General features: G+C 40.6%; 2 protein-coding genes across 5 annotated transcripts; both read right to left on the reverse strand.

Annotated features, from left to right (window-relative positions):
• Positions 1–481: 481 nt before the first annotated feature.
• slain1a (SLAIN motif family, member 1a) lies at positions 482–11,490 on the reverse strand. Of its 2 annotated transcripts, XM_030080885.1 has the most exons (9): positions 10,967–11,490; positions 9,224–9,360; positions 7,390–7,506; positions 5,977–6,087; positions 5,559–5,708; positions 3,820–4,155; positions 2,691–2,876; positions 1,805–2,135; positions 482–1,393 (listed from the first exon to the last, which is right to left on the reverse strand). In XM_030080885.1, the coding sequence occupies exons 1-9, from the start codon at positions 11,413–11,415 to the stop codon at positions 1,318–1,320; spliced, it is 1,893 nt and encodes a 630-aa protein (XP_029936745.1). In that variant the 5' UTR covers positions 11,416–11,490; the 3' UTR covers positions 482–1,317. The 2 variants fall into 2 exon arrangements, with proteins under 2 accessions (XP_029936745.1, XP_029936746.1); XM_030080886.1 differs by lacking the exons at positions 3,820–4,155; positions 5,977–6,087; positions 7,390–7,506; positions 9,224–9,360; positions 10,967–11,490 and having other exon boundaries at positions 5,559–5,619.
• A 988-nt stretch (positions 11,491–12,478) lies between these two features.
• scel (sciellin) lies at positions 12,479–20,147 on the reverse strand. 3 transcript variants are annotated; one of them, XM_030080325.1, is made up of 24 exons: positions 20,011–20,147; positions 17,927–18,029; positions 17,584–17,646; positions 17,333–17,404; positions 17,139–17,174; positions 17,006–17,044; positions 16,888–16,920; positions 16,627–16,671; positions 16,471–16,515; positions 16,298–16,372; positions 16,046–16,126; positions 15,511–15,582; positions 15,318–15,380; positions 15,175–15,228; positions 15,045–15,086; positions 14,872–14,940; positions 14,705–14,767; positions 14,522–14,572; positions 14,120–14,197; positions 13,729–13,791; positions 13,521–13,589; positions 13,301–13,409; positions 13,091–13,193; positions 12,479–12,952 (listed from the first exon to the last, which is right to left on the reverse strand). In XM_030080325.1, the coding sequence occupies exons 2-24, from the start codon at positions 17,989–17,991 to the stop codon at positions 12,936–12,938; spliced, it is 1,407 nt and encodes a 468-aa protein (XP_029936185.1). In that variant the 5' UTR covers positions 17,992–18,029; positions 20,011–20,147; the 3' UTR covers positions 12,479–12,935. The 3 variants fall into 3 exon arrangements, with proteins under 3 accessions (XP_029936185.1, XP_029936184.1, XP_029936186.1); XM_030080324.1 differs by having other exon boundaries at positions 13,521–13,592; positions 20,011–20,146; XM_030080326.1 differs by lacking the exon at positions 16,627–16,671 and having other exon boundaries at positions 13,521–13,592; positions 20,011–20,146.
• Positions 20,148–23,422: the final 3,275 nt, after the last annotated feature.

The raw sequence follows: 23,422 nt of genomic DNA on the forward strand, positions 1-23,422 counted from the left end.
TGATTATGGTTCAAAATATCAAATGGTAGAGACACACATTAGTTACTTACCCTAAGGTTCTCTCTTAGGCTGCAAAATGAGTGGGGCTCCTATGTCGCCTGGGAGATTCAATATCAACACACTGTGCTGTTAAAGATTAGTCATTTAAGCATCATAGGCTAGAAGGGGCTAATCATTTTCAGAGTAAGACCACCAGCTACCAAGTAAACATAGGCGTATGAAACTCACTAACTGGAAAAATGGATCTAAGTATCATATCACATATTAATACAGCATCTGTTACATTGTAATAACATGTTATCGGTAATAATCCCATATACAGTTAATTATTAGTATCAATTTTACTGAGGGTTCAGCTCTGACCTCATTACTTTTGATGTGATCCATTAATTTCCGTGATTCCTTACCTTAAATATCAATCAAAAGGCCAAGCGAGAGAGGAAATATTTTGAAAAGCTTTTATTTAGTTTAAAAATGCACTTCCTCTTCAAATTCTTCTCATCCATAAAAAGCATTAGAGCTCTATGTGCAATATCATTGCAGCACTAATGTTCATCAAGGAACATTAAAATTCTTGGCTGTCATGTAAACAGTAATGAAATGAAACTAGCCAAAGGATCATGTGTTTTAGAGTTTCGTCTTAACTTACTGAATGTTATTCTTTACTTCAGAAATAAACAAAGGAGATTGTTTGTTTTGATGTGTTAATGATAATTCGGATAAAAAGTGCTGTGGGTTCCAAAACAATGAGTATGACTGACATGAAGTCCACCACTTTATAACAGGCACAAAATGTAACAAAATTCCAGTTTCAGTTTCAGATTTCATAACCGACACCACAATCTTAACTGACAGAAATTAATCATGGCAAAATGATGTCATAGGAAATCATACGCATATCAAAAGCATAGGGTATAGTTCTTCTAACCTTTGAGCTGGAGATGGATTTTCATTCTATTAAATGAAAGCATTAACTATCCACAATGCCAAATAATAAAAAAAAGCACATATCAAAGAGGACCTAGGTCATATCAAACAATTGATTATCAGCGTATTGCCAGGTTTTCATCATGATTTTAAAATGTGTCAGTCTGTGTTTCAGCAGGTAGTAAGGTAAAGATCCAGCCTGCTGGACCCATACTGCTCTAAGTCTCTACTTCTTCCTTAAGTAAAGAACAGTGCTTCTCAAATGTTCACAGTCACTCTCTCTTGGGTCACAGCCCAAGACCGGGCCCACCTGACGGCAAAAAGTTTGAATCAGCTGGGTCCCATGCAGCGTTACCCTGTACACCTCTTGTCCTACGAGTTCAGCCGGCTTCAGTAGCAGCCATCTTTCCAGCTGCCGTCCCTCAGGGCGCTCAGGGCAGCCAGGCTCTTTGGGGGAGTCAGTAAACTTTGCAAATAAAGAAAAGGTGAAATTAGTGAAAGTCTGCACCATGAACGGTTGCTGTGCATAGTTAGGACTAAACAATCAGAGCATTTTTCAGCACTTGCAGATTTCAAAAGTGATCATGTCTTCTCCACAAATGGTGCAGGCACACAGCGGGGCATTCATAAACACACATGCAACATTCCTCCATGTTTCATCAAAATCAAACCAAGAATATAGCAGCAGTTATGGCCTTGTGTTTAAAATTTTGACCTATAATTACAGCACCCTCATCAGGCTAATCAGTGTAATTTTTTTCATCTTTGCAACACAGTGCAAAAATACATCTGAGATCTAACAGATGGAGACGTGTGGGCGACAGTCATGTCACAAAGCCATTCAGGTGACTCAGTGAGGCAGTGTATTGATCCTTACCTGCGTGTGGGCTGGGCAATTTTGCTGGGACGTGAGGTCATACTGGTCCCTACAAAGGAAGCTGGGCGAGGTAGGGAGCTGCGGGGCATAGCAGGTGGGTTGGCAGTGGCTTTGAGGGGCTGTGGTACCAAAGTGCTGGGTTTGAGGGGTTGGGGCAAAGCGCCACTGCTGGGGATGGAGTGTAGACTGACAGAGGAGGACAGGGCGGTGGAGGGGGGGCCTTGCTGGACCGTGGGGCTGACGTAAGCAGTGGCTTTAAGTGGGTGCCGGGGCGTAGTGGGGAAGTTCCCCACGCTCTGGACCCGCTGACTGAGCTGTCCTGGGGAAGGAACTGAAACACAGGATAGGGCGAGAGAGTGTGACCTCTGAAAGTGACTTTAAAGGGGTAGTTTGGGTTTATTGACACCAGGTGGTATGACTTCCTCATCGCTATTAGTGAATGTTCATGTACAGTCTGACAAGAGCTTCTCAGACAGAAGTCAATAGAAGCACATAGTGTCAGCAAACAAACACGCTTTCAGCCACAACAAAACATGCAATAAAATTTCATCCATCCACAACACAATCCAATAAATTTTTTATATCAACTATATCTTATTCTCCATTAGACCAATGCTTTTCTGAACTATTTTGGCAGACTCCAGTGCATAATAAACACATGCATGATGCATTGTGCAATAGCCAAAATAGTTCAATAACGTATTTTTAGTCTGAGTGAGAATATGGCATTGTAGATACAAAAAACATATCATATTCTGTTGTGGATGAATGTTTTTGTTTTTTGCATTTTGTTGTGGCTCTACAGTGAGTGCCCTTCATTCACTGGAGAATAGAAAGAAGGTAGGTAAGTTTGGTTTATTCAAACACATGAGGACAAGTTCCTTACTGGAGGACTGGAGTCGTGCAAGCCCGCTGGACGAGTCAAAGCTCTGGCTGCTCCGGAGGGAGGACATCATTGGCAAGGAGGAGGGGCCATGTGAGGGGTTGATAGGGGAAGCCAGGCTTGGAATACTGGGAACACTAGGCATGCTGGGAGCTCGGATCAGGTTGGGCATGCTTCTCCGTAGCTTGTCTACACGGCCATATAAACACAACAGGTCAGGCACTTTTCGGACATACGCCTCCGCATAGAGGCTAAGGCCCTCTCACACACATCTGTAACAATCTGACACTGGACATCAGAGTTCATGGCATACAGAAGTATTAATTTGGGAGAAAAATATCCTAAACCTGATCTGCACCTCACCATGAAGCTGAAATCTATCTAGATGATAGTTTATCTGCATCTTGCATTGCACGTCTCACACTTGCAAGCATTTTAACATCATTTTTCATATGAGAGTTTCATTAGTTCAGTGGTTGGCTGAGCATATAGCATGTTAACTGATCAAATCAAGTTCATTATCAATTTTTGTTTCTAGCTGCAATAAGTAGCAGTAATGTATAAGCAACCACAGAACCATAAGCCATAAGGTAACCAACCAGGTGATATAATTTAGGCTTTTTGTCACTATTGTTTTAGATTACAATCACTGTATAGTCTTGTCACTGTACATGTTCCACTGCAGCCATCACCATCACCTGAGTTCTCTTTACCCCTGTCAGATTTTTTAACATTAAACGGCAAGAGTTTGATAAAAGGTATGCAAGAATGGACTCAATGGAAAAGAACAAAGATGTGAACAAACCATGACCAGACTGTCAATCACCCAAGTGGCAGAGCAGAGTAAATTGGCATTCTGACCCTTGTGAGGATGCAGCCCTGAAACCCTGTAACTGAGGGAACTCTGTAAGCTCTTGTAGGGAAATACAAATTTGGACAATCGCAAATGTGACTATTCACAAAGAGGCTTAACTTTATGCAGTCTGAACTGGCCCATTCATTTCTGCTGTGCTGGAAAAACCTGAACATCACTTCAAAGGACAAGAAACCAAAAACAAAACAAAAACATGGGGATATTCTAATAATCTTACTGGAAAGGAGAAAAAAAATGATAAACATTGTCTATACTCACCTGTGCTATTTCTGTGTCCTGTGTGTGTTTCTGTGGTCAGGCTGGAGGGCCCAGAGTAGTGGGAGAGCCCGCTGAGTGAGTACTGAGGTGTGGCAGGGCTGCGTCTGCAGTCTCTGATACTGGAGAAGGTATGAGAGTGGGGCAGGCTGCCCCGCTGCATAGACCCAGTGCGGAAGAGCCGAGGCTGGGGAGGAGGGAGCTGGTCATACCCCTCATCATCCTCATCCTCCTCCTCCAGATCCATCTCACTGCGCCTGAGGGAGTGTATGGAGAAGCTGGAGCTACGACGGCTGGCTGTGGTAGAGGCTGAGGTAGAGGCATAGTCCTGTCGGAGACCTACAAGGTGAAAGACAAACAGAATTATCCGAGGGAAAGGTGACCCGAGCCTCATACACACAATGCATTTCCCTTTGGAGACACCCCTCATCAATTATTCAGCGACTGAATGGATGGACCCGACTCATGCAGAATAATTGATACGGGAATATTGTTCCTTATATTCTGCATAATTAAAATAAAAAATACACTCCCAGGAGAAAATGTGTGGGCTAGGGTGCACTGGGAGATTGCTGGGGTTTTACAAAGTAGTTGTTAGGGTGGAACTAGGTGGTAGTTGCAGCAGCAGTAGTAGTTTTAGTAGAAATAGCAGGGTTAGGTAGCAATTGAAAGTAGTAGAAGTGGCAGAAATAATACATTAGTAGTATGCTGCGTTGCTACATGCTACAACATGGGAAACTGACATTCACAAGTGGGAAACTGGCAACATTTTTCAAACCCCAAATTTCTGGAATGCAGGTATCTCACATCAAGCCAACATTACACTATACCCTGTAAACACTACACAGCATTGCTTTTACTGTTTATAATCTTCAATAACACCGAGGTTCATTTTCCAGCACTGCATGACCCATTCAATTCCTGTGTGGTAAATGGTTAAACATAATTTTGGGGAGTTAGGTTGCAGTAACACTTCAAAAACAAAGCAAACAGCAAATGTTCAGAGCTAATTATCGAGTTAATGCTGCCAAATATCAAGCCAGAGACCTACAGTATACCTATCAATGGCGAAAAGTATTTCCTCAAGCATTAAATACCAGACAAAAGCAATTAAAGGAAAGTAACAAAATATTTAAAAAAAACGTAATTAATAAGAGTCACTAAAGGTGAGTAAAGTTAACTTACTAGTGGTAGTCATCATAATAACGCTGGTGGCAGTAGTAGAAATAGAAGTAGTAGCGGTAGTAAAAGTAGTAGAAATAGCACAATTAATTGCAGAATTGGTTGAGATAATAGTTTCATCCTCAGCAGTAGTAGTAATAGTAGTACCAGCGTGCAAGTGTATGTGTACAGAAAGAGAGTGAGGGCAAAGAGGACAGAGCAATAATTGGGGGAATAAAAAACAACAAAAAAAGAGGCAATTTAAAAAAAAAAAAAAAAAAAAGCCCAATTCCTCAAAGGTCAAACATTGATTTTTAGTTCCCAGATATATTTAGGAATCTATAGTATAGCAGTTAATTCATTTTCCTACAATTACTTGAACAGGATGCCCTAGTATATTGCTATAGGTCATTTTTTATGACTTGTCCTGGCTAAATGCCATTCATTATTATTGGTTCAAAATAACACTTCCATTCAATTCAGTATATTGAAAAACAATGCTGTCAATAAAGTCCCTTCCTCACGCGACAACACTTAGCATGGCAGATAACTCTGACAGGACGGCTACATGACTGACTCACTCTCCTCCTGCAGTCGTGCCATGACCTGCACATCTGTCATGTCCTGCAGCTTGTAGCCCATGGAGATGGAGTCATCCTCCAGCTCTGACACACCAATCTCGCTGTCCAAAGAGGACTGAGGGCTGATCGCCGCATGCCTGCGACCCACATCTGAAAACACACAGGAGAGGACTTAGAAAATGCACTCCACATAGCCAACAGGAAAAAAAAAAAAGCAACAGGAGAAACAGCTTTGAAATTGAATATATGGATGTGATACAGGCACTGGCACACAGTGGATGTAAACTTGATAAAAGGTAACAAATAATCATGTGGTATTGTTATTACAAGGTGTTTTTTTTTAGTGTTGTGACTCACTGGGTGAAACTGCAACAATAAATGGCAGAGCGGAGAGACAGATTATCAGTATGGGTCTTACTGTGAAGTGTAGAGTTAGATAGGAAGGTGGGAGCTCTGTCGCTTAAGCTGCAGCTGGCCCTCCCTGGGAGAGTCTGCTGGAGTAGGGAATGACTGGATGATGGGAATGGAACTTGTGAGGAGAGAGAGACACACACAGAAAAGGAGAGAGAGGGTTAAAAATAAATAATATTAATAATAATAAGAAAAAGCCAGCCTAACCAAATAATCAAACGTGAACCTGCTTTTCTCTCTGACATTTGTGTCAATCTAAAAAAATGGCTGAACATGCAAACAGGGCTTCCATATTGGATATTAATTTTTTTCCCCCTGCTGGAGCGTGAGCTTGTCCATCTGTCCAAGGTTATGGCCTTTTAATCTCTTCACTGCAAGCTTTGCTGATTTTCTGTAATCTGATTGTAAGTTGCAAGTAACAGGTTGTTTTAGAATCTAGGTTATGTTTATACCGTGAGCTCCCAAAGTATTTGGGAAGCAACAGATGCTTTGGCACTGTACTCTTATTACTGTGATGTGAAAATGAGTATGAGATTAAAATTGGAAACAGCCAAATTAAAAGTTCAATTTTATTTTGCACATGCTTATCCTATTTCAGGGTGCTTAGCGTATTTGAATTAAATTGTAATATTCATTGTAATGAAAAGGAGTCATGAAATAGTCACAGGTGGTAATAAATATAGTCAAAATGTAATATTATAACCCCCACCAGACTCTTAATATTTATGGCGCACTTCCACTCTTTATGCACTTCAGTGTTTCTCTGAAGAACTGAGCTGTGGCTTCTGCTTAGCTCCAAGTTACAGTGGCACAGTATTGATTCACATTTTACATCCAAGGTGCCAAAACATCCAAAGGTGTAGCTGTCCAAGCACTTTTTGAAATCACATTATCACAAAAGATGCAAGACATGTCATAGAGCATTCAGAGCACACAACTGCATAAAGTGCATTCACAAAGCTGCATGTTTTTTTTTTTTTGCACTGCAGTTAGCACTGTAACACTGAGAGGTAAAATGTCCTCCGTGTATCTCTGCTTTGTAATGCATCATCTTGCCTGCAATGCAAACCTTGCATTTTCCAAAGGCCACGTGAATGCAAAAATAAGCTGCATTTTCTCCCCTGTAAAGATCACATCACTGCTTAGTGGTCTCATTTTACTCCGACCCAAAAACAGACAACCGTCGCAGGATATCTGATCGACAGATAATGATGACTTGACTCAAGGTCACTGCCGGTTTAGCCACAAAATTGATTATTGGTGTGTTAAGTAATTTGACTCTTACACATGTGCGTGTTCATTAGATGAATGTGCAGCTTTGGATTTTATCAGTTATCTGCGGAAGCCCATCAGAGCCTGCAGTGATGTCTGTGTGGTTAGCAGCAGTTGGATACATGTGTTGTACCCGTCTGATTGTTACCTGGGGGCTCGGTTAGTGCAGCAGGTTTAGTGTAAGGCAGGATGGGGCAACTGAGGGTGGAGAGCCCTTCTATGCAGCTGTATGGACGGACGGAGGAGACTCCTCTCCACCGCTTGGCTAAACACAAGAATGTAGTGAAGGACACGTTAGTCAGATGGTTTTACAATGTAGAACACACACACACACACACACACACACAAACACACATGCACATACATACATTGATTATTTTTTAATGCACTGTACTAAATGTTAATCTTCTTCTTACAGATCAGTATTGATGTTCTAAATGATTAGGTCAAAGCATGGCTTGGACGAGAGGGGCTGATACATTAAGATGAGGTTTAGCTTCCCACAGCAGCTTACTGGGTTAAACTACAGCTTTTTCGGAGGGGATCTTAGGATAAGCAGGGATTGTGCATGTAGGCTACATCCCTTTCCCAAAATCAGAATTAGATCGACTCTGGTCCACTTTGGCATTTGAAGGTTATGCTTATCATGCAAGCACAAAAACTTCAGTCCAATGTTTGTGTGTTGGTTTTTGTCATAGTCTATTTTTTCCACACTCATTCATTAGTATTAAGTAAAGGTGGGATAGAATGACCTGAATGATATGAGATGAAGTGCAAACAATATGGAAACACTGAGACCCCCATTGATTGATAGTCAGAGAGGCACATGCCCAACAGAGCAGTGCATTTGGCATTCTTAACACAATTAGGCCTGACCACCACTGGATAAAACTAGCATTCACAGTGAGCTACAAAAACAACAGCTACTGAGGCTCAGGGACAAGGATGTATTCATGACCCAGAGGAGGGGAGCCAACCTTCACTGAATCCAGCTTTAGAAAAAGAGCAGAGCCATGAACTACACCCACAAACACAAATACACACACTCATGCACACACAAAAACAAACAAACATACATTATTCAACATAAGTGTGGACACGACAGGCCTGCACAGAATAACTGATATGAGAATAATTGATCTCACAAAACCATTTTGAATTACAAAATCAAAGTTTACATATGCACTCCTGCATGCACACATACACACGTTCACAGTACAAAAGTCTCTTATATGAGCTGCTAAAACAGTAAGTGCTGCACAAATCTGCTTCAAAGGCTCGTTAATGTAAGCATGGTTTCTATGGAAACCATATTCACATGAGTGCAAAACTCATGTGAGCACCCAATCTCAACCTGGGAGCAGGAGCATTTGAGTTTAATATTTCAAAGTGTTATTCAATGTCATACAGTGCCATGAGAAAAATATCTTCACTTGACTTAAGAAGTTGCACACTGAAATGATGAATATTTTGATTAATTTGTAAATGGCCACTAGGAAATGAAAGTGATGATTTGACCAGAGGAGGAAGAGGATGGCCTTGGTTGTAATCCTTTCTTTTGTTCTACATCACACTTAGCACAGTGTGAAGCCATCCCTACTCGCCCAGCATGGGTTCCTCCAGATGGAACTGTTTTTCCTTTCCCAAAGCATATCCCTTAAATTGCTCTTAATTGTACCCTGGTGGTAGAGACTGATACGTGCAAGTGGGAGCATTTCCAACTTCAAAAAAAACACTCTGCAGGGAGTAAGCTGCCATACTTTAAGACTAAACCCATAAACCTAAAGAGTGTTTTAAATGGCTAATTTCTGGGTATGGTTTACGCTCGCACGGCTCTGTAACTGCCATGAAAGTCCTGTCACATGTGGAGACAACTTGTGTGACAGCTTACGATCACATGTCAGTGAGGCAGGGAGACAGATGTCCACATGTGGGAACAGATGAGCGAGGTTAATCTGGTTTGTTGGGTGCGTGTATTTTACCTTGGTCCAGTCTGTGACAGAGGGTCCTTTTAGCCAGCTCCACCTCAGGCCCTAGGTGGTCCAGTACCTGCCTGCACCACTGCAGAGGGCTGAGGGCACTTTCACTCCTCAGCTTGGCTTTGGGACTCACATACAGCCTGGAAAACAGTACAACCCACTGTTCATTCATGCTCAGAGATGTCTACCTTCACACTGTAACCCATACCATGAATAAAGTGCGACTGAAATATCATCACATAAGCTGGATATTTGTTTTTAGAACAATCTGTGTCCATATGGAGTCGCGCAGAACAGCTGGAGACCTTGAAGCTAGATTACCACACGATGAGTTTTACAATTTCTCAGTCCAATAACCCAGGCAGGCAAGGCCACTTAAAGGCAAAGACAATCTCGTGGCTGTGTAAAGGGAGTGATTTTGTAGTTCCACACAAGCGCAATATGCCCTTAAAAGTCCACAGTGTCTTCAAAGGGTAATTTCCATGTCACTGGTGACCACAAACGCTATGACACCAATGGGGTAAAATGAAAATGACGGCGTTTGTGACAGATTGGGCGCAGTGATATATCGGATGCGAGTCCGTGTCGAGGCACACGAGCCATGTACTGTTCCTACTTCCTCATCTCCAAACCCTTCGCAGTGGGAGCTGTGAATAAAGCTGTGCGTAGTGTGACCTCCACTCCTTATATAGATCACTGGGCCTATGCCAGACAAAAACCACATACAGCTCCTTGCTAGATGTATCGAGCACACGCTGGAACAAGACGAACAAGCACATCACCTCAGGAGATTAGAGACCCATTTATTAGCTGCTTGTTACCAGTCACATTTGTCTGTATTTGTCTGATCCTGTGTTGTGGTGTCTGTGAGGAAAAATTGTGCTAAATTGTTAAATTAGAGGTGTAATGCAAATATAGGTGTGACTATACCCCTAGAAAAACACAGCCAAAATGAATCGCAGGTAATGAGGTGCCATCTCTGTATGTGTTTTACAAAGGAACTAACCTTTTATGTGGTATCTAGGTCATGGTGTTAAACACAGTGGCAACTGATTAGTTCTGTTAAACCGAGTGAGAAGATATCAGCACAACCCTGGCTGCACGCTCCCATATAAGCTACTACACATGACACCGTAAATGCTGCATTGAGTGTGCTACATTTTCCACATCATCACATCAGATATGTAGAGCTGTAAACGCCTCAGCAGTCAGCATGTCAGGATGAGCTACCTAACTCAGCAGATACACAGCTTCAGTGTAGTTCAGCCTGAGGCTAAACCCAACACACAAAGCCTGGCTGTTTGATCACGGGCTGTTATGGCAGCCGCTGTTTTTAATTCCCCACTTTGCCGTTTTGGAGTGGCAGTGTGAATAAATAGGCTGCATTCAGTTTGCACAAAGCCTTCTGGGATGCCACAAAATGTGTGTACAACCTATTTCCTTATTACTATTACTCCTTTAAGAATCATTGCAAGTCCATACAGCACAACTGGATTATTCCCAAATAAGAGAGAGGAATCAATAAGGAGATCGATAAGAGGGGGATTGGGATACAGGGTAGGGGATGTGTGCAGGATAAGGCTGCATATATTGCACACATTGTTTCAAGTTGATAGTCTTTGTAGTATGGAGGCATCTAACGGAGCAAGAGCATACACAATGATTACAGATGTAAATGCACAATAAAAGACACTGGAATATTATCCACAAGCACTGATTCATTGAGACATAAACAGCAGCAATTACCAAGTATCCAGCTCTCCATGCGGGAGCACGGTGTTGAGGTCCAAAATATCAACCTCGTCCAAAACAGTGGGACCAGCGGCGCCGCTGTCCTCCTCAGCAGCATCAGGAGACGCGGAGCTCGGCTGGAAATAGGCGAACGGCTCCTCCGTTGAGCCGTACGGGCCAAGGGCACACGGATGCGGCTGTGTCGGACTCACAACGCCGTAATTCGCGGAGAAATTGTCGGCTGAGCACGCCGTGCCGCCGTGCAGACACGGCAGCGGGCTCTGGAGATGAGGGCCGTTGGAGCAATTGTTTACAGCGTTCGCTCTCGTCCGCAATTGTTCGTTTTGCTTCTCCAATTTTCGGACCAATTCCTGGAGCTTCAGCACCTCCAGCTCCGCGTTGGCGATTTTACTGTTGCCGTTGACGTCTGCCATCATCTGGGGGTTCAACACCTCTGCTTCCATTTGGTAAAAAGCACATTGAGAGGGGCAAGCAGCACGGCCTGTCTGCAGAGGGTCCTATTCAGTTCAGTGAGGGTGTCCAGATTCCCCCGTAGTAGGCTACTACGCACACACACACACACACACACACACACACACACACACACACAGAGTGAGTCTGCCGCTGCTGGGATGACAAGACAGCTTCCATTCCATTGGTCACCAGCGTGGAGTTCACAGCTCACATCACAGCACCGAGGAATCACGGTGCTTCCTCCACACACACCACCCTGTCCTGTCCTGTCCTGCTCTATTCTATTCTATTCTATTCTATTCTATTCTATTCTATTTGACGCAATTCTATAAATTCAAAATAAATAAATAAATAAATACCAGATTTTGGAATATAAATAAAAATAATAATCATAAATAATTGAAATTATAGGCGATATTTTTTCACTCTTTTGTTAACTATGTATTGAAATAATAAACCATCCTCTACTGAGACAATATCAATAATAATCGTAATAACAATAAAATGTATCTTCCATTAATTAAATTATAATAAAAAGAAAATTTTATACAATATAGTAAACAAAAAGGTCTTCTACTGACAAAAATGATGATGATGATGATGATAACAACAACAACAACAACAACAACAACAATAACATAATTCTCCTCTCAGGTAAATTCACATATGTATAGTATATTAAATGCAGTAAAATATTCTTATATTCATATTATATTCTTTCAACGTGAAATGAATGTATATATATTTTATAGAATTTCACTAATCTATTAATTCACATCTATTCTATGTAATAAACAATTCTTTTAAAAAATTGTCTCTTTTTACAAACAATAAATGTCTAATAGAATATGTTCTGTTCTATTCTGCTCGGTTCTACACTGCTGGAGACCCTAACCCTAACCCAGCAGTAAACAGTAAAGTGACAGATTTACTAATATTCTCGCAATTTCATAATGTAAACCTTGGCTAAAAGAACATACTGGTGAATTTGTTCTTCCATCAGTCATAAATATAATATACAGAGTGAGCAATGATCAACAAACACAGAGGCACGTTCATTTTTCAAGCCATTTAATAGAGAAAGACAAACAAACTCCCCTTATTGCACACACAACAAGCCCCCGGCCCAAATTCTTGCAGTATCTAATAGTATGTTACACATGAGGCTCCCATAAAGGGTACAGATTTCAGACCATGTGCTATCATTAAGTCCAAAAAAAAAAAAAAAAAAAAAAAAAAAGAATAATACAAATGCATGATTGCTATAACGTCACTGAAACAGTTACACCTGGCTGCAGCAGTGTGTGCCAGCCACTGCAAAGTAAAATCAACACATAAATGAAAATGCATTTAGTCAAAACATCCAACCATGACGATGTAGATATTTATCAGTACATGCAACATATGCACAGGAGGACCCATTTCACCCTAAGCATATTGATAAACATAAACCTTTTTTCTCTTCAATCAGATGTACTCTATCATCACTGAAGGTTTGGGAGGTGGATACTCAGCGTCGCCATTTTTCTGTAAAGACAGGTTGCATTTGTTAAAATAAAGCAGTTTTCATCCCTGTCTGTTGGACAAAATAAACAATACAGATCTAAATATTGGTTCAGAGGATGATGCAAAGATGATAAACCACAGTCAAGTCGGTGTAGTTACCTCTGGTTTTATCAAAGCAGTTATCGCAGTGCACCGTGCGTCTGTAGATCCACAAGCTGTCCCCAGCTTTCAGATGACCCAGAGTGCTCTTACACACCTCACACTGTCAAAACACACACAACAAAACACAAGTTTGCATGAGGAAATCAGTGGCACAGCTCTTTAATGAATGGACAGAAGTGTGACTGTGATAGTGCTGAGTGTTTTCACCTTAAAGCAGGAGGCATGGCAGTTGATGTTCATGTCCTCCAGGACCATCTTGGCCTCAGCGTTGAAGGGCTTACGGCAGTGGGTGCACATGTCTTTCTCAAGCACTGGCCTACAGAGACCAGAGGTGTGTGAACGAGCGGGAACCAGTGACACAGTGTGTTTAAAAAAGACACTTTCATAACCACACACTGATGTTACTGTATATGCATGCTTTCCTTACCTCTCAGGAGTTGAGTACACAGTCTTGATGGAGGATTTTGAATAGCGGGGATCAGTCAGGTCATCTGCCCTGCTATGAGAGTTACACTACTATCAGTTTCCAGAGATGACACAAAGTTTTGCTTTACTTTGATATGACCTGCAGTTCTTTTCTTGCAAACAACACCCCAGCTATTGTGTATTTAAGTTGCATGATCTTCATCCAGTACCTGCTGTTCTTGTATGATGTTGAGGTGTAGACAGTGGGGCTGGTGACACTGGTGTACTCATAGCTATGAACAAAACCATATTTCACCTGTTAGATTTTGACACAATGAAGACACAACTCCAACATTTCAATACCTAAAAAATGTGATTATGAAAATTCACTGTGTAAGAGCTCAGTTCTCTCTGCTTCTCTTTACCAGGAATCTGTTTTGTAAGAGTAGCAGACACTGGTGTTGTCATCACTGTGTGTGTAGTGACAATGATAGATAATAGGATGCTTTTTGGATAGAAAAAAAAATCTAATTGCAGCCACATATTAGTCTGTCTGCAGACAGAGATGCCTCTGTAAGAAGCGTGTGGGTATGAGAAAGATGCAGATAGTTGAATCTTCACCTGGGCTTGGAGCTGATGGTGTAAGAGGTGGTGCGGGTGGTGGAGGGAGTGTCATCGCTGCTGCTGTAAGAGCTGTAGCTGCGTGTCAGAGAGGCAAAGAGTTTCAACATATTAATATTTGTTCCCAGAAAAAAAAAAATCCTGAAACAAGTGAAACAGCAAGTGGGATTATCTCATCCTAATGGCAGGTTTTTTTCACTTTTTTTTTTTTTTATGAAACTCAAGATGTTAACACTGACTATGAGGCTAAATGACTTGTTAAGATGAAGCTCTGTTGCAGTGTGGATTGTAGTATTGAGGGTTAAGCCAAATGCATTTTGTTCTATGTTCCAGTTTGCTCCTCTGCGTGGTTGGCTATTCGGCCTACATTATTAAAAAATGCGCAGAGGTCTGCATGTTTACCTGGTGATGGTGCGAGGGGAGGTAGGAGATGTCACAGTTGGGCTCTCTCCCCTTAAATGGAATAAACAACTTGGTCAGATGTAACTAGGAAAGCTATCTTTATCAAGGACTAGTCAGCACATAATAATACCGATCATCAATCATTTAATTTGTAGTTTTTTTTATTTCCTAGTCAATGCTCACCCTTTGCTGCTGTCAACCTCTGTGGTGAACTCCTTCTTTGTGATGGTGCTTGTGCTTGTGGGGCTGTAAACGTAGGCATGTGACATTTTTGTGAGATGATGCTCAAATGGACTTGCTTGTTAGTTTCTTTGTTCATTCTGATAATGTTATTCACTGCGTGATCTCACCTGACAGGAGAAGGGAGATCGGACTTCATGGCTTTAGGCAGCAGGGTGTCATACAGATCATCCTCAGCCCTGTAAAGTCAGATGATATTTGGTGGTCATGAAAAATATCTTTTATTTTGTGAGTTTTATGGAGAAGAAGTATTTGAGGAATGAATGAGGGATGCATATCTTACGTGGAGGAGGTCCTTGTAGTGGTTGTAGTTTTGAAATCACCCCTGGGAAACGAGAAAAGGGCACTTTAATCTGGCTGACCTGTGTGTAGCATTGTGTGTTACCTTTTCTGCACCGTGGGATAAAACTCACCCATTAGGGCTGGTTTTCACTGTCACAGTCTCAGTCTTGGAAACCTTTGTTTTGCTGTAATGAAGAAAATACCACTTATTCACACTGAAATCAAGCCCAAATCAAACCACTTTATAGGCTTGATTCATAAATAAAACAATCACCTGGTTGGGTAATCATCTTTGATAGACTTGGGGATGAGTGTGTCATAAAGTTGATCCTCGGTGCTGCAGAGAATGATTTCAACATAGGTAAAAAAAAAAATAAAAAAAAATTGCAATATATTAATTTCAGTTCTAATAATGAAATATTTTTCATATATAACAGTCTCAAGAGTTTTGGTAGACAAAATCTTACTCTTTATTGGTGGTATAAGCTGGCTCTGTCGCTGTGATTGTTTTGGTAGGTGAGTAGGATGAGTATGGTGACCTGGGTGAATAGATGGGATAATTGATCAGGCTCTCATTCAATCACATATCAATTTTTGGTGACAAATAAAATCCACAATATGAGACACAGAAAGCCCACAATTTTAATCCATCACTGTAACAATGCAATATGTTCAATTGATTAGTTTTCTATTTAAGCTTGTTGGCAGTGAGGCTAAGACAGCTTCCATTCGCAGCAAGGGAAAGATTTTAGATGTTCATACTGTGTGTGTGTGTGTGTGTGTGTGTCTGTATGTGCTACAAAAACGCCCCTACTGAGTTTGCCAGAATAACCAATATGTCTACCAAGAGACGCTGCCAGTACATTTCAACTCGTCCTCACTGTGAGGCTTAAATGGTAAATTGTGTCTTTTTATTTAGAGTAATTTGGTGATGACAGGGCCTTGTACTCCATTACACTCCTCTGATGCCATGCTTCATTTTAGACTTAGCAGTATTATTACCCTGCGTTGGAGCTCCTCACATCAGAGAAGACCCGGTCAGTGAAGCTCCCAGGTTTGGTGGGCGATTTAACAACAGGAGACCTGCAAGTACAGATAATTAGTCATTTTAATTAAAAAAAAAAAAAAAAAAAAAAAAAAAAAAAAATATATATATATATATATATATATATATATATATATATATATATATATATATATATATTTGTGATATGATGATGTGCATATTGATGCTGCAGTGTTTGATGCTGGTACCTGCTAACACTCTGGGTGGTGGTGATGGTGGTCTCGGTGGTCTTGCCATCCTTGGTGACAGTAGTGGTTGTTGTGCTAATTGAGGCGAAATACAAAGACAAATTTACAAAATACTTCTCTTTTTTTCTCTTTTTCCCCCCACATTTTTTTTGTTAAAATTATTCATTACCTACCTTGTCTTGGGTTCTTGTGTAACAGTAGTCTTGGAGGTGGTAGTCCTATAATGACATTGATCCAGAAATACACAATCAATCCATGTGGATTCTCTGTAGCCCTTCATATTATTTGTTATATTATTGAAAAATGAATTATGTTTGAGGTTTACGTACGTCTTCGAAGTGTCTCTTGGCAATGTCGATGTACTGCTGGGTGACCTGGGTGAATAGATGGGATAACTGATCAGGCTCTCATCCAATCACATATCAATTTTTGGTGACAAATAAAATCCACAATATATACACAGAAAGCCCACAATTTTAGTGATTAGTTTTCTATTTAAGCTTGTTGGCAGTGATGCTAAGACACCTTCCATTCGCAGTACATAATTTGTTATATTATTGAAAAATGAATTATGTTTGAGGTTTACGTACGTCTTGGGAGTGTCTCTCGGCAATGTCGATGTACTGTTGTAGAGAAGCAAAGCGTTTAGATGATTTCTAACACAAAGATAGATCTTGTGCTACTGACAGTGTTATTTGCAAAGTATACCTTTTTGTGTAGGATGTAGACCTGCTGGAGGGGAGGGTGCTGTCAAGAGAGGAGAGGCATACTTTACCTGTAATTCTGGTTATATGCCTCAACTGTGTAGCAGCAATGGGGTACAAATTAACAGTGCACCAACCTGCTTTTAGTCAGCTGCTCCTGACTCCCACCGAATCTGCAATCAAAGAAACAAGTTTTTGATGGAGCAAACCATCGATGGTTCATGTCACAACCTGCTTCTTCAAGGTGCCAAGCTCTGATGTTCGTTTGGAAAGCTCCAAATGAGAACGCCAATATCAGAAGAGAATACCAGTATGTTTACAGAAATGTTACCTCTTAGCGAGAGCCTGCACAGAGGTTGGCGAGGTTATTACTTTGGGGCTTGTTGTTGTGGCAGGCTCACACCTATGAGCAAAAAAGATGGGGAAAAAATATCAATCATGATCCTTAACCTGAACAAAATGAGTAGTGACTCAAATTATCTCCAATACATCCAATCATCAGTATAAATTATATATTGTTTCCATCAATCTGGCTATTGTTTAATAGGAAAATTATATAAAGTGTTGAAAATTTTGTTTTACCCCGAAAGACCATCCCCGGACTTGACGCGGCTTAAAACCGTTTTGCCAAAGTTTGGATCTCGGCTAAAGGGAGAAATAAATGACAAAATATTTCATTCACACTGGCTGAGATGAATGAGCCCTGTAGCTTGCATGAACAATGTGATAGGAAGCTTTTTCTCCATTGTGTGACAAAGGCGTAAGGTGTAAACTACAACTTAGAAGTGCATTACACACAAGACACACCCCAGAGTTCGTGCACACCCATGTGCTTACAGGATTGTGTAACTATATATGTTTTTCTATTTATATTTCCTTTTCTTAACCTTTGTTTAACCTTTGTTTCGCCAGATTTGTCACTTACTCAACGGCTTCATCCTCGTCAGGGATCCTTCTGATCCAGCTGGAGTCTTTCATAAAAGTGCCCATCCTCTTGCTGTCCCTGATGGCCTTGCTGGGGCTTTCGGCTGCAAATAAAACACGATAAGTGGGTTCATGGGGGAATCAAAGGTGCTGCAGAGCTTTCAGCTGTTACTCAACGTACAGGGTGTGGCAAAGTTCTGAGCCCAGGTAGATTTAAAGACACAGACAAATCTACACGAGACATTTTCTGAACATCATCTGGTTATGCTCCTACACTGAGCTCTGGGTTGAGGAGAAAGACAAGTAATTCAATTGGATAGATGAATAAATGCATGACTGAATGCCTTAATGGTTGAATGAATGAGCTGTCAACACTGAAGAGTGATGACTGTATATGAATGATTTTGTCATATCTGTACCCGAGGGAATCCTATAGTGATGTGACATTAAACTTTCCTTTCAAAGACTGCATGCAGGTGTAAGGTTTCCTCTGGGAAGACATTTTTGTGTAATAAAAGAGAGCTCACTACAGCATGAACCCTTACCAGCCACTAGGTGGAAGTATTGCCTATAGTAATCATAGCCTATTATCACAGTATGAGTATTACCATATGGGCTCAAGTCATAGTAGGTGTACATTTCTACTTAAGTTTCACTCAGGCTCAATAGTTTTCTATGTGTGCATCATTTTGTCTAATGATGCACACTCACACACGCATTAGTTTTGATTATCAAACATGCCATGCCCGTGCTGTCATTGTGCCAGCAACATGTCATGTTAGCTCTGCTCAACCCCTGACACACTGATTAAGCCCTAAACCAGTTTGTCTGGCTCTGCCCATATGCAAGAACACACCCACCCTCCACAACACACCTTCCCCAAACACACCTTTGGCAGCGCAACAGAGGGGCACATCACTAACATACCATTAGACCTCAATGATAAGGACACTACAGTGCAAACACTTCCCCATGACCAACATTACTGGAGCCCTCTACAACTGTACATGAAGCTACAACTTCATGTAATGTCATGTATGACTCAAAACATCACTGTTAGGTTGTACTGTAAAAATCCAATTGTGCCGTGCAATAACACACTGATTTTTGATTTCAAAGGTATTTCTATGACATTCAAAAAGTACGTACCTGAGATTATATCAAATCTGTGATCTGCATGAATTGCTTGGACTGATTACTAACAATGTGAGGGTTGATCAGCAGAGGGTGAACCTTGAAAACAATGCAAACTATGCAATGATTTCAAAGCACCAATCACACGGTTGATTTTAGGTAATATGAGTCCACAGCAACAGTACAGATATTTTAAAAAGTCTGAGTGTGTAATAACAGATCCTTCTTATCTTTTCAGGACTTACTCAGGGTTGTCCATGCCTCTATTTCTTATTGTCTAGATATCTGTAATGCCCTCTAAACAGGTCTTACTCACACTTCACTGTTCATCTTTATTTTAAAATTTTATTATTGACCTTCAAGGCTTTAGACCTGGAAATATATCAAAGATCTACTAAACCCACATGAGCCTGGGAATCCTCTCAGATTGGCTGATAATGACTAATAGCTATAGGGCTTTTGCTGGGCCCCATACTCCGCAACGACTTACCTGCTGAGATTAGGTTTGCTAAATCTATCACTCCTTTTAAATCTCTTCTTAAAACATTATTTTTTTCTGTGTGAATTTTACTTTGTTTCATTTTAATTATTTATATATATTATTATTGTTTTATTGCACTTTATCTTTTTGTGAAGTACTTTCTAACATTGTTAATGAAAGTGCAATAAGAATAGTTTGTTATTATTAATGTTAATATGCTTTCAGATAGTAAATCAATATATCATTACGACACGTATTTAAATGTAGACAATGTCATAAATGATTTTGCCCGTATTTACAGCGCTACTGTACCTCAACACAAAACATAAGGTCATCTAAAGGGACTCCGCACCATACATGAAACCTTTAACATTAATTTTATCCCAGCACATTTTCATCCCAGACTGTAATCTATGTACATTAAAATATGAGTACATTAGGGTTCAGAGCGAGAATGAGAGCGTACATACCTCTGCTAAAAGATCCACAACTCGCAAGGCAGATGGTGAAAACTCAGGTCTGCACACCCGCCTTTTACTCCTGACTGCAATCACACTCCCGTCGATGCCTCTGCTTTTGACCTCAAGGGAGGAGATTCCAAGGCCGAGGAAGGGTGTGGCCTCAGACAACAATCAAAGAAAGTTGTGTGTGTCTCTCTCTCACGCACAAACACACATACACACACACACACACACACACACACACACACATATACACTCAGATACACACACAGACACACTCTGTATTTCTCTCACCACCACATTGCTTCATTAATTGCTAAGTATTGTGTTTGGAGGTGGAAAGAGAATGGAATTAGGTGGGGTGCTGAAGGACTTGTCCTACAACATGAGCGTCAAGACATAGATAAGGCATGATGAATCCTGTATGCCTGTGATAATGAATTGTAGATCCTTGTCTGAAACCACAAGTGTTACATTTATACTTTACATTTACTTACATACATAATATGTCATGCACACTTGCCAGCATGAACATAATTTATCGCCAAGAACGGTCGGTCACAAGTACAAAATAAAACTCCAATATGTGAGACACAAGTGGCTAGAGACTAGCCACTATTCCGGTTATCTTTGGTATGTTAACCTGTTTTTTTTGTTTTTTTTTTATGATGCCCTCAACAATAGGAGCTATTATACAGCATTACAGCTCGTCTTAGATGCATTTGAAAAAATTTTGTATGCCTCCATGTTACGTTTGGATTAGAATTTAGTGATGAGTCAGTACTAGGGTAATAATCCAATTGTTCAATAGTTTTATCCATATTCTCTGTGACATAATGAAAATATATATGTATATATTTTGCATCTTGACTGTGGAAATACTACTGACCTGGCACTTGGAAGTGAACAGGTCTGTTTACCCTCCAAAAACATGTCCTGCTCTATGAATGTGTATTTGTATAATCATAACATTTATTGGAGCACAAGGCTGGACTTTGACCTGACATGTGTTACTAAGTATTGAAGGGTGTCCATCAACAAATACATTTTATCACTTCCTGACATCCAGCAAATATCAGAATATCTGACATCAGTTAGAGCGCACCACTACCAGGGTTATGAATTTGTTTCCACTGGGTCAACCAATTCAAAACATGTATTCAACTTCCTGTAATGTGCTTAAGGTAAAGCTTCCATCGAGTGGCATACATTGTATATTATTATACTGATTAAGATTAGGACTCCACATTAGACTGGTATCCTGCTCAAAGAGGTGTATTCGATGCCTGATCTGCTTCATGACATGGATGAGCTTCAGAACTGTCAACCATTAGCTAGTAAATGATTTCAATGATATAAAACAACAAAACAAAGGTGATACAAATATAAAGACAGCTTTAAAGCAGGTGAAAAACAGGCTTGCGCTGTGAATGACATATTAACTATGACTGTTGGCTTGATTACTGGGAGTGTCTGCATGTGGAAAACTGAAGGTATGAAAGGTGCATAGCATGCAAGGGTGTGGCAAAGGAGGAGACTGATATGTTGAGTCCTCCTAGGTCATAGAAATTAGGAATGTAGACGACATTTACTGCACCGTGAAGACACTACTGTCACCAGAGGGCAAGTGAATGTTTTAACAGTGAGAGCTATCATATTGCATTATGACTAAATATAAGTGTTGAATGGTAGTAGAGTAAAATGCTTAACATGCAAATCTGAGCCAAAGATATATTGTGCATTTTAAGATGACTATGAATTAAAATCAAGCAACTGAACAACCGCATTTAACACCAAATTCATTAATGTGACATATTAGCAGGACTTTAGTGTCTCAAACCTCCGGATGGTCATCAGAATAATTTCATGATCCCCTTCCCCAAGTACTATTTTTAAGCTGAAACAGACAACACTGGGTGGCGCCAGTGCTATCAAGGCAAAAATCAAAATACCATTTGTGCAACAGCATTACAGCAATCAGTGTGACAATTTGCTTGAGGCCATAAATGTCCTAATCATGCCATTCTGCAATAACCAGGGGAAACTGAAATGAGGACCTTTTTGGTTATGGCCATTGTAACAGATAACGTTCGCTATCATAACCCTCCTCTGGACACCATGGAAACGGGTTTTTGCTGAGAAACTGTACACGACATCTGCATTTCATTTCCATGTGTTAATACAGGCTGACACACTAATTTCAAGCCATCATTACTCCAACCGCGGCACACTTAAGCATAAGAGCTATCATTACAATTGTCAGACTTTCATAGTAGGATACAAGGTTGAAATAACCGATCAGGTGGCTCAGTACTCATGTAGTAATACAATCTATCCTTCAAGGCTTCATACATAGTAGCCCCACTTCCTGCTTGTTTGTATAGTAACTGGGTTTCATCTCTGCCAGTTCAGCTCATATTTGTGACACTTTTTCCTGACCTATGTTGTCCTCTTGGCCTAGTTGTGGATATTCTACCCCTCCTCCATCTATGTCCCGTCTTCTAAGCATCACTGGGACGGAGCTGAGGCAAATAGGGGTTAATGGAGCCGCCTTTGGATATGGTTGCATCTTCGGGTTACACAATGTCATTCATCTCCTCTTATAACCTTTTACCTAAAGAGGGCTATGGACGAAAACGCCTGTGCATCTCAGTAATTTGTCACTCTGGTGCATGGTGGCAAAGATTTCCCTTTTCTTAACAATATTGTTTATCATTTTAGCACATTTTTATCAAGTTAATTTTCATTTCAGTAGTTAATCTCTCCAATTTCATGCTGGAGTTATGATTGGACTATCCACGAGCTTTATGTTCAGAGATCAAAAATACTCCCGTTTCACACTTCCCTCTTGGGGATCAATACAATGTTTCTGATTCTGATTCTGACAACAATCACTCTGCGCCATTGATGCACACTGTCACACTGATGTTGTCCTTGATAATCTGGGAATGCTTCCTGGGTTGCTATGAGAAGAAACTATAGACCGACCCCTTTCTCCTCATTGGGCCACAGCAATGCCTTAGAACCAATAAAGCACCACTAGGGGCTGTGTAAATCTCTCTCTCTCTCTCTCTCTCTCTCACACACACACACACACACACCTATATATTTTACCATGATACTGACAAACCGACCTCACATCTAACAGGACTCTGAAGTTAAGGTCACAGCACTAGCTCCAGTAGAATGAACATTTTTTTTTTCCCCACACAATTTCAGTATTATAAGTGCTGTGACAAGTTGAATACAAGTTAATTTATGTGGCCAGTTATGTGTGTATTATATCAAGGTACTTTTTCATGACCTATGCACTGAATGTTAGGGGTTTTCTGAGTATGTCTTTGCTGTGTGGTGTGTTTTGAGTTTTTCAGTATGACCAAACATGCTCATTTTATCTTATGTCGTCCCAATGTCTCCCACT

This window comes from Myripristis murdjan, chromosome 21 (genome assembly GCF_902150065.1).
Source record: "Myripristis murdjan chromosome 21, fMyrMur1.1, whole genome shotgun sequence".
Classification (NCBI taxonomy): domain Eukaryota; kingdom Metazoa; phylum Chordata; class Actinopteri; order Holocentriformes; family Holocentridae; genus Myripristis; species Myripristis murdjan.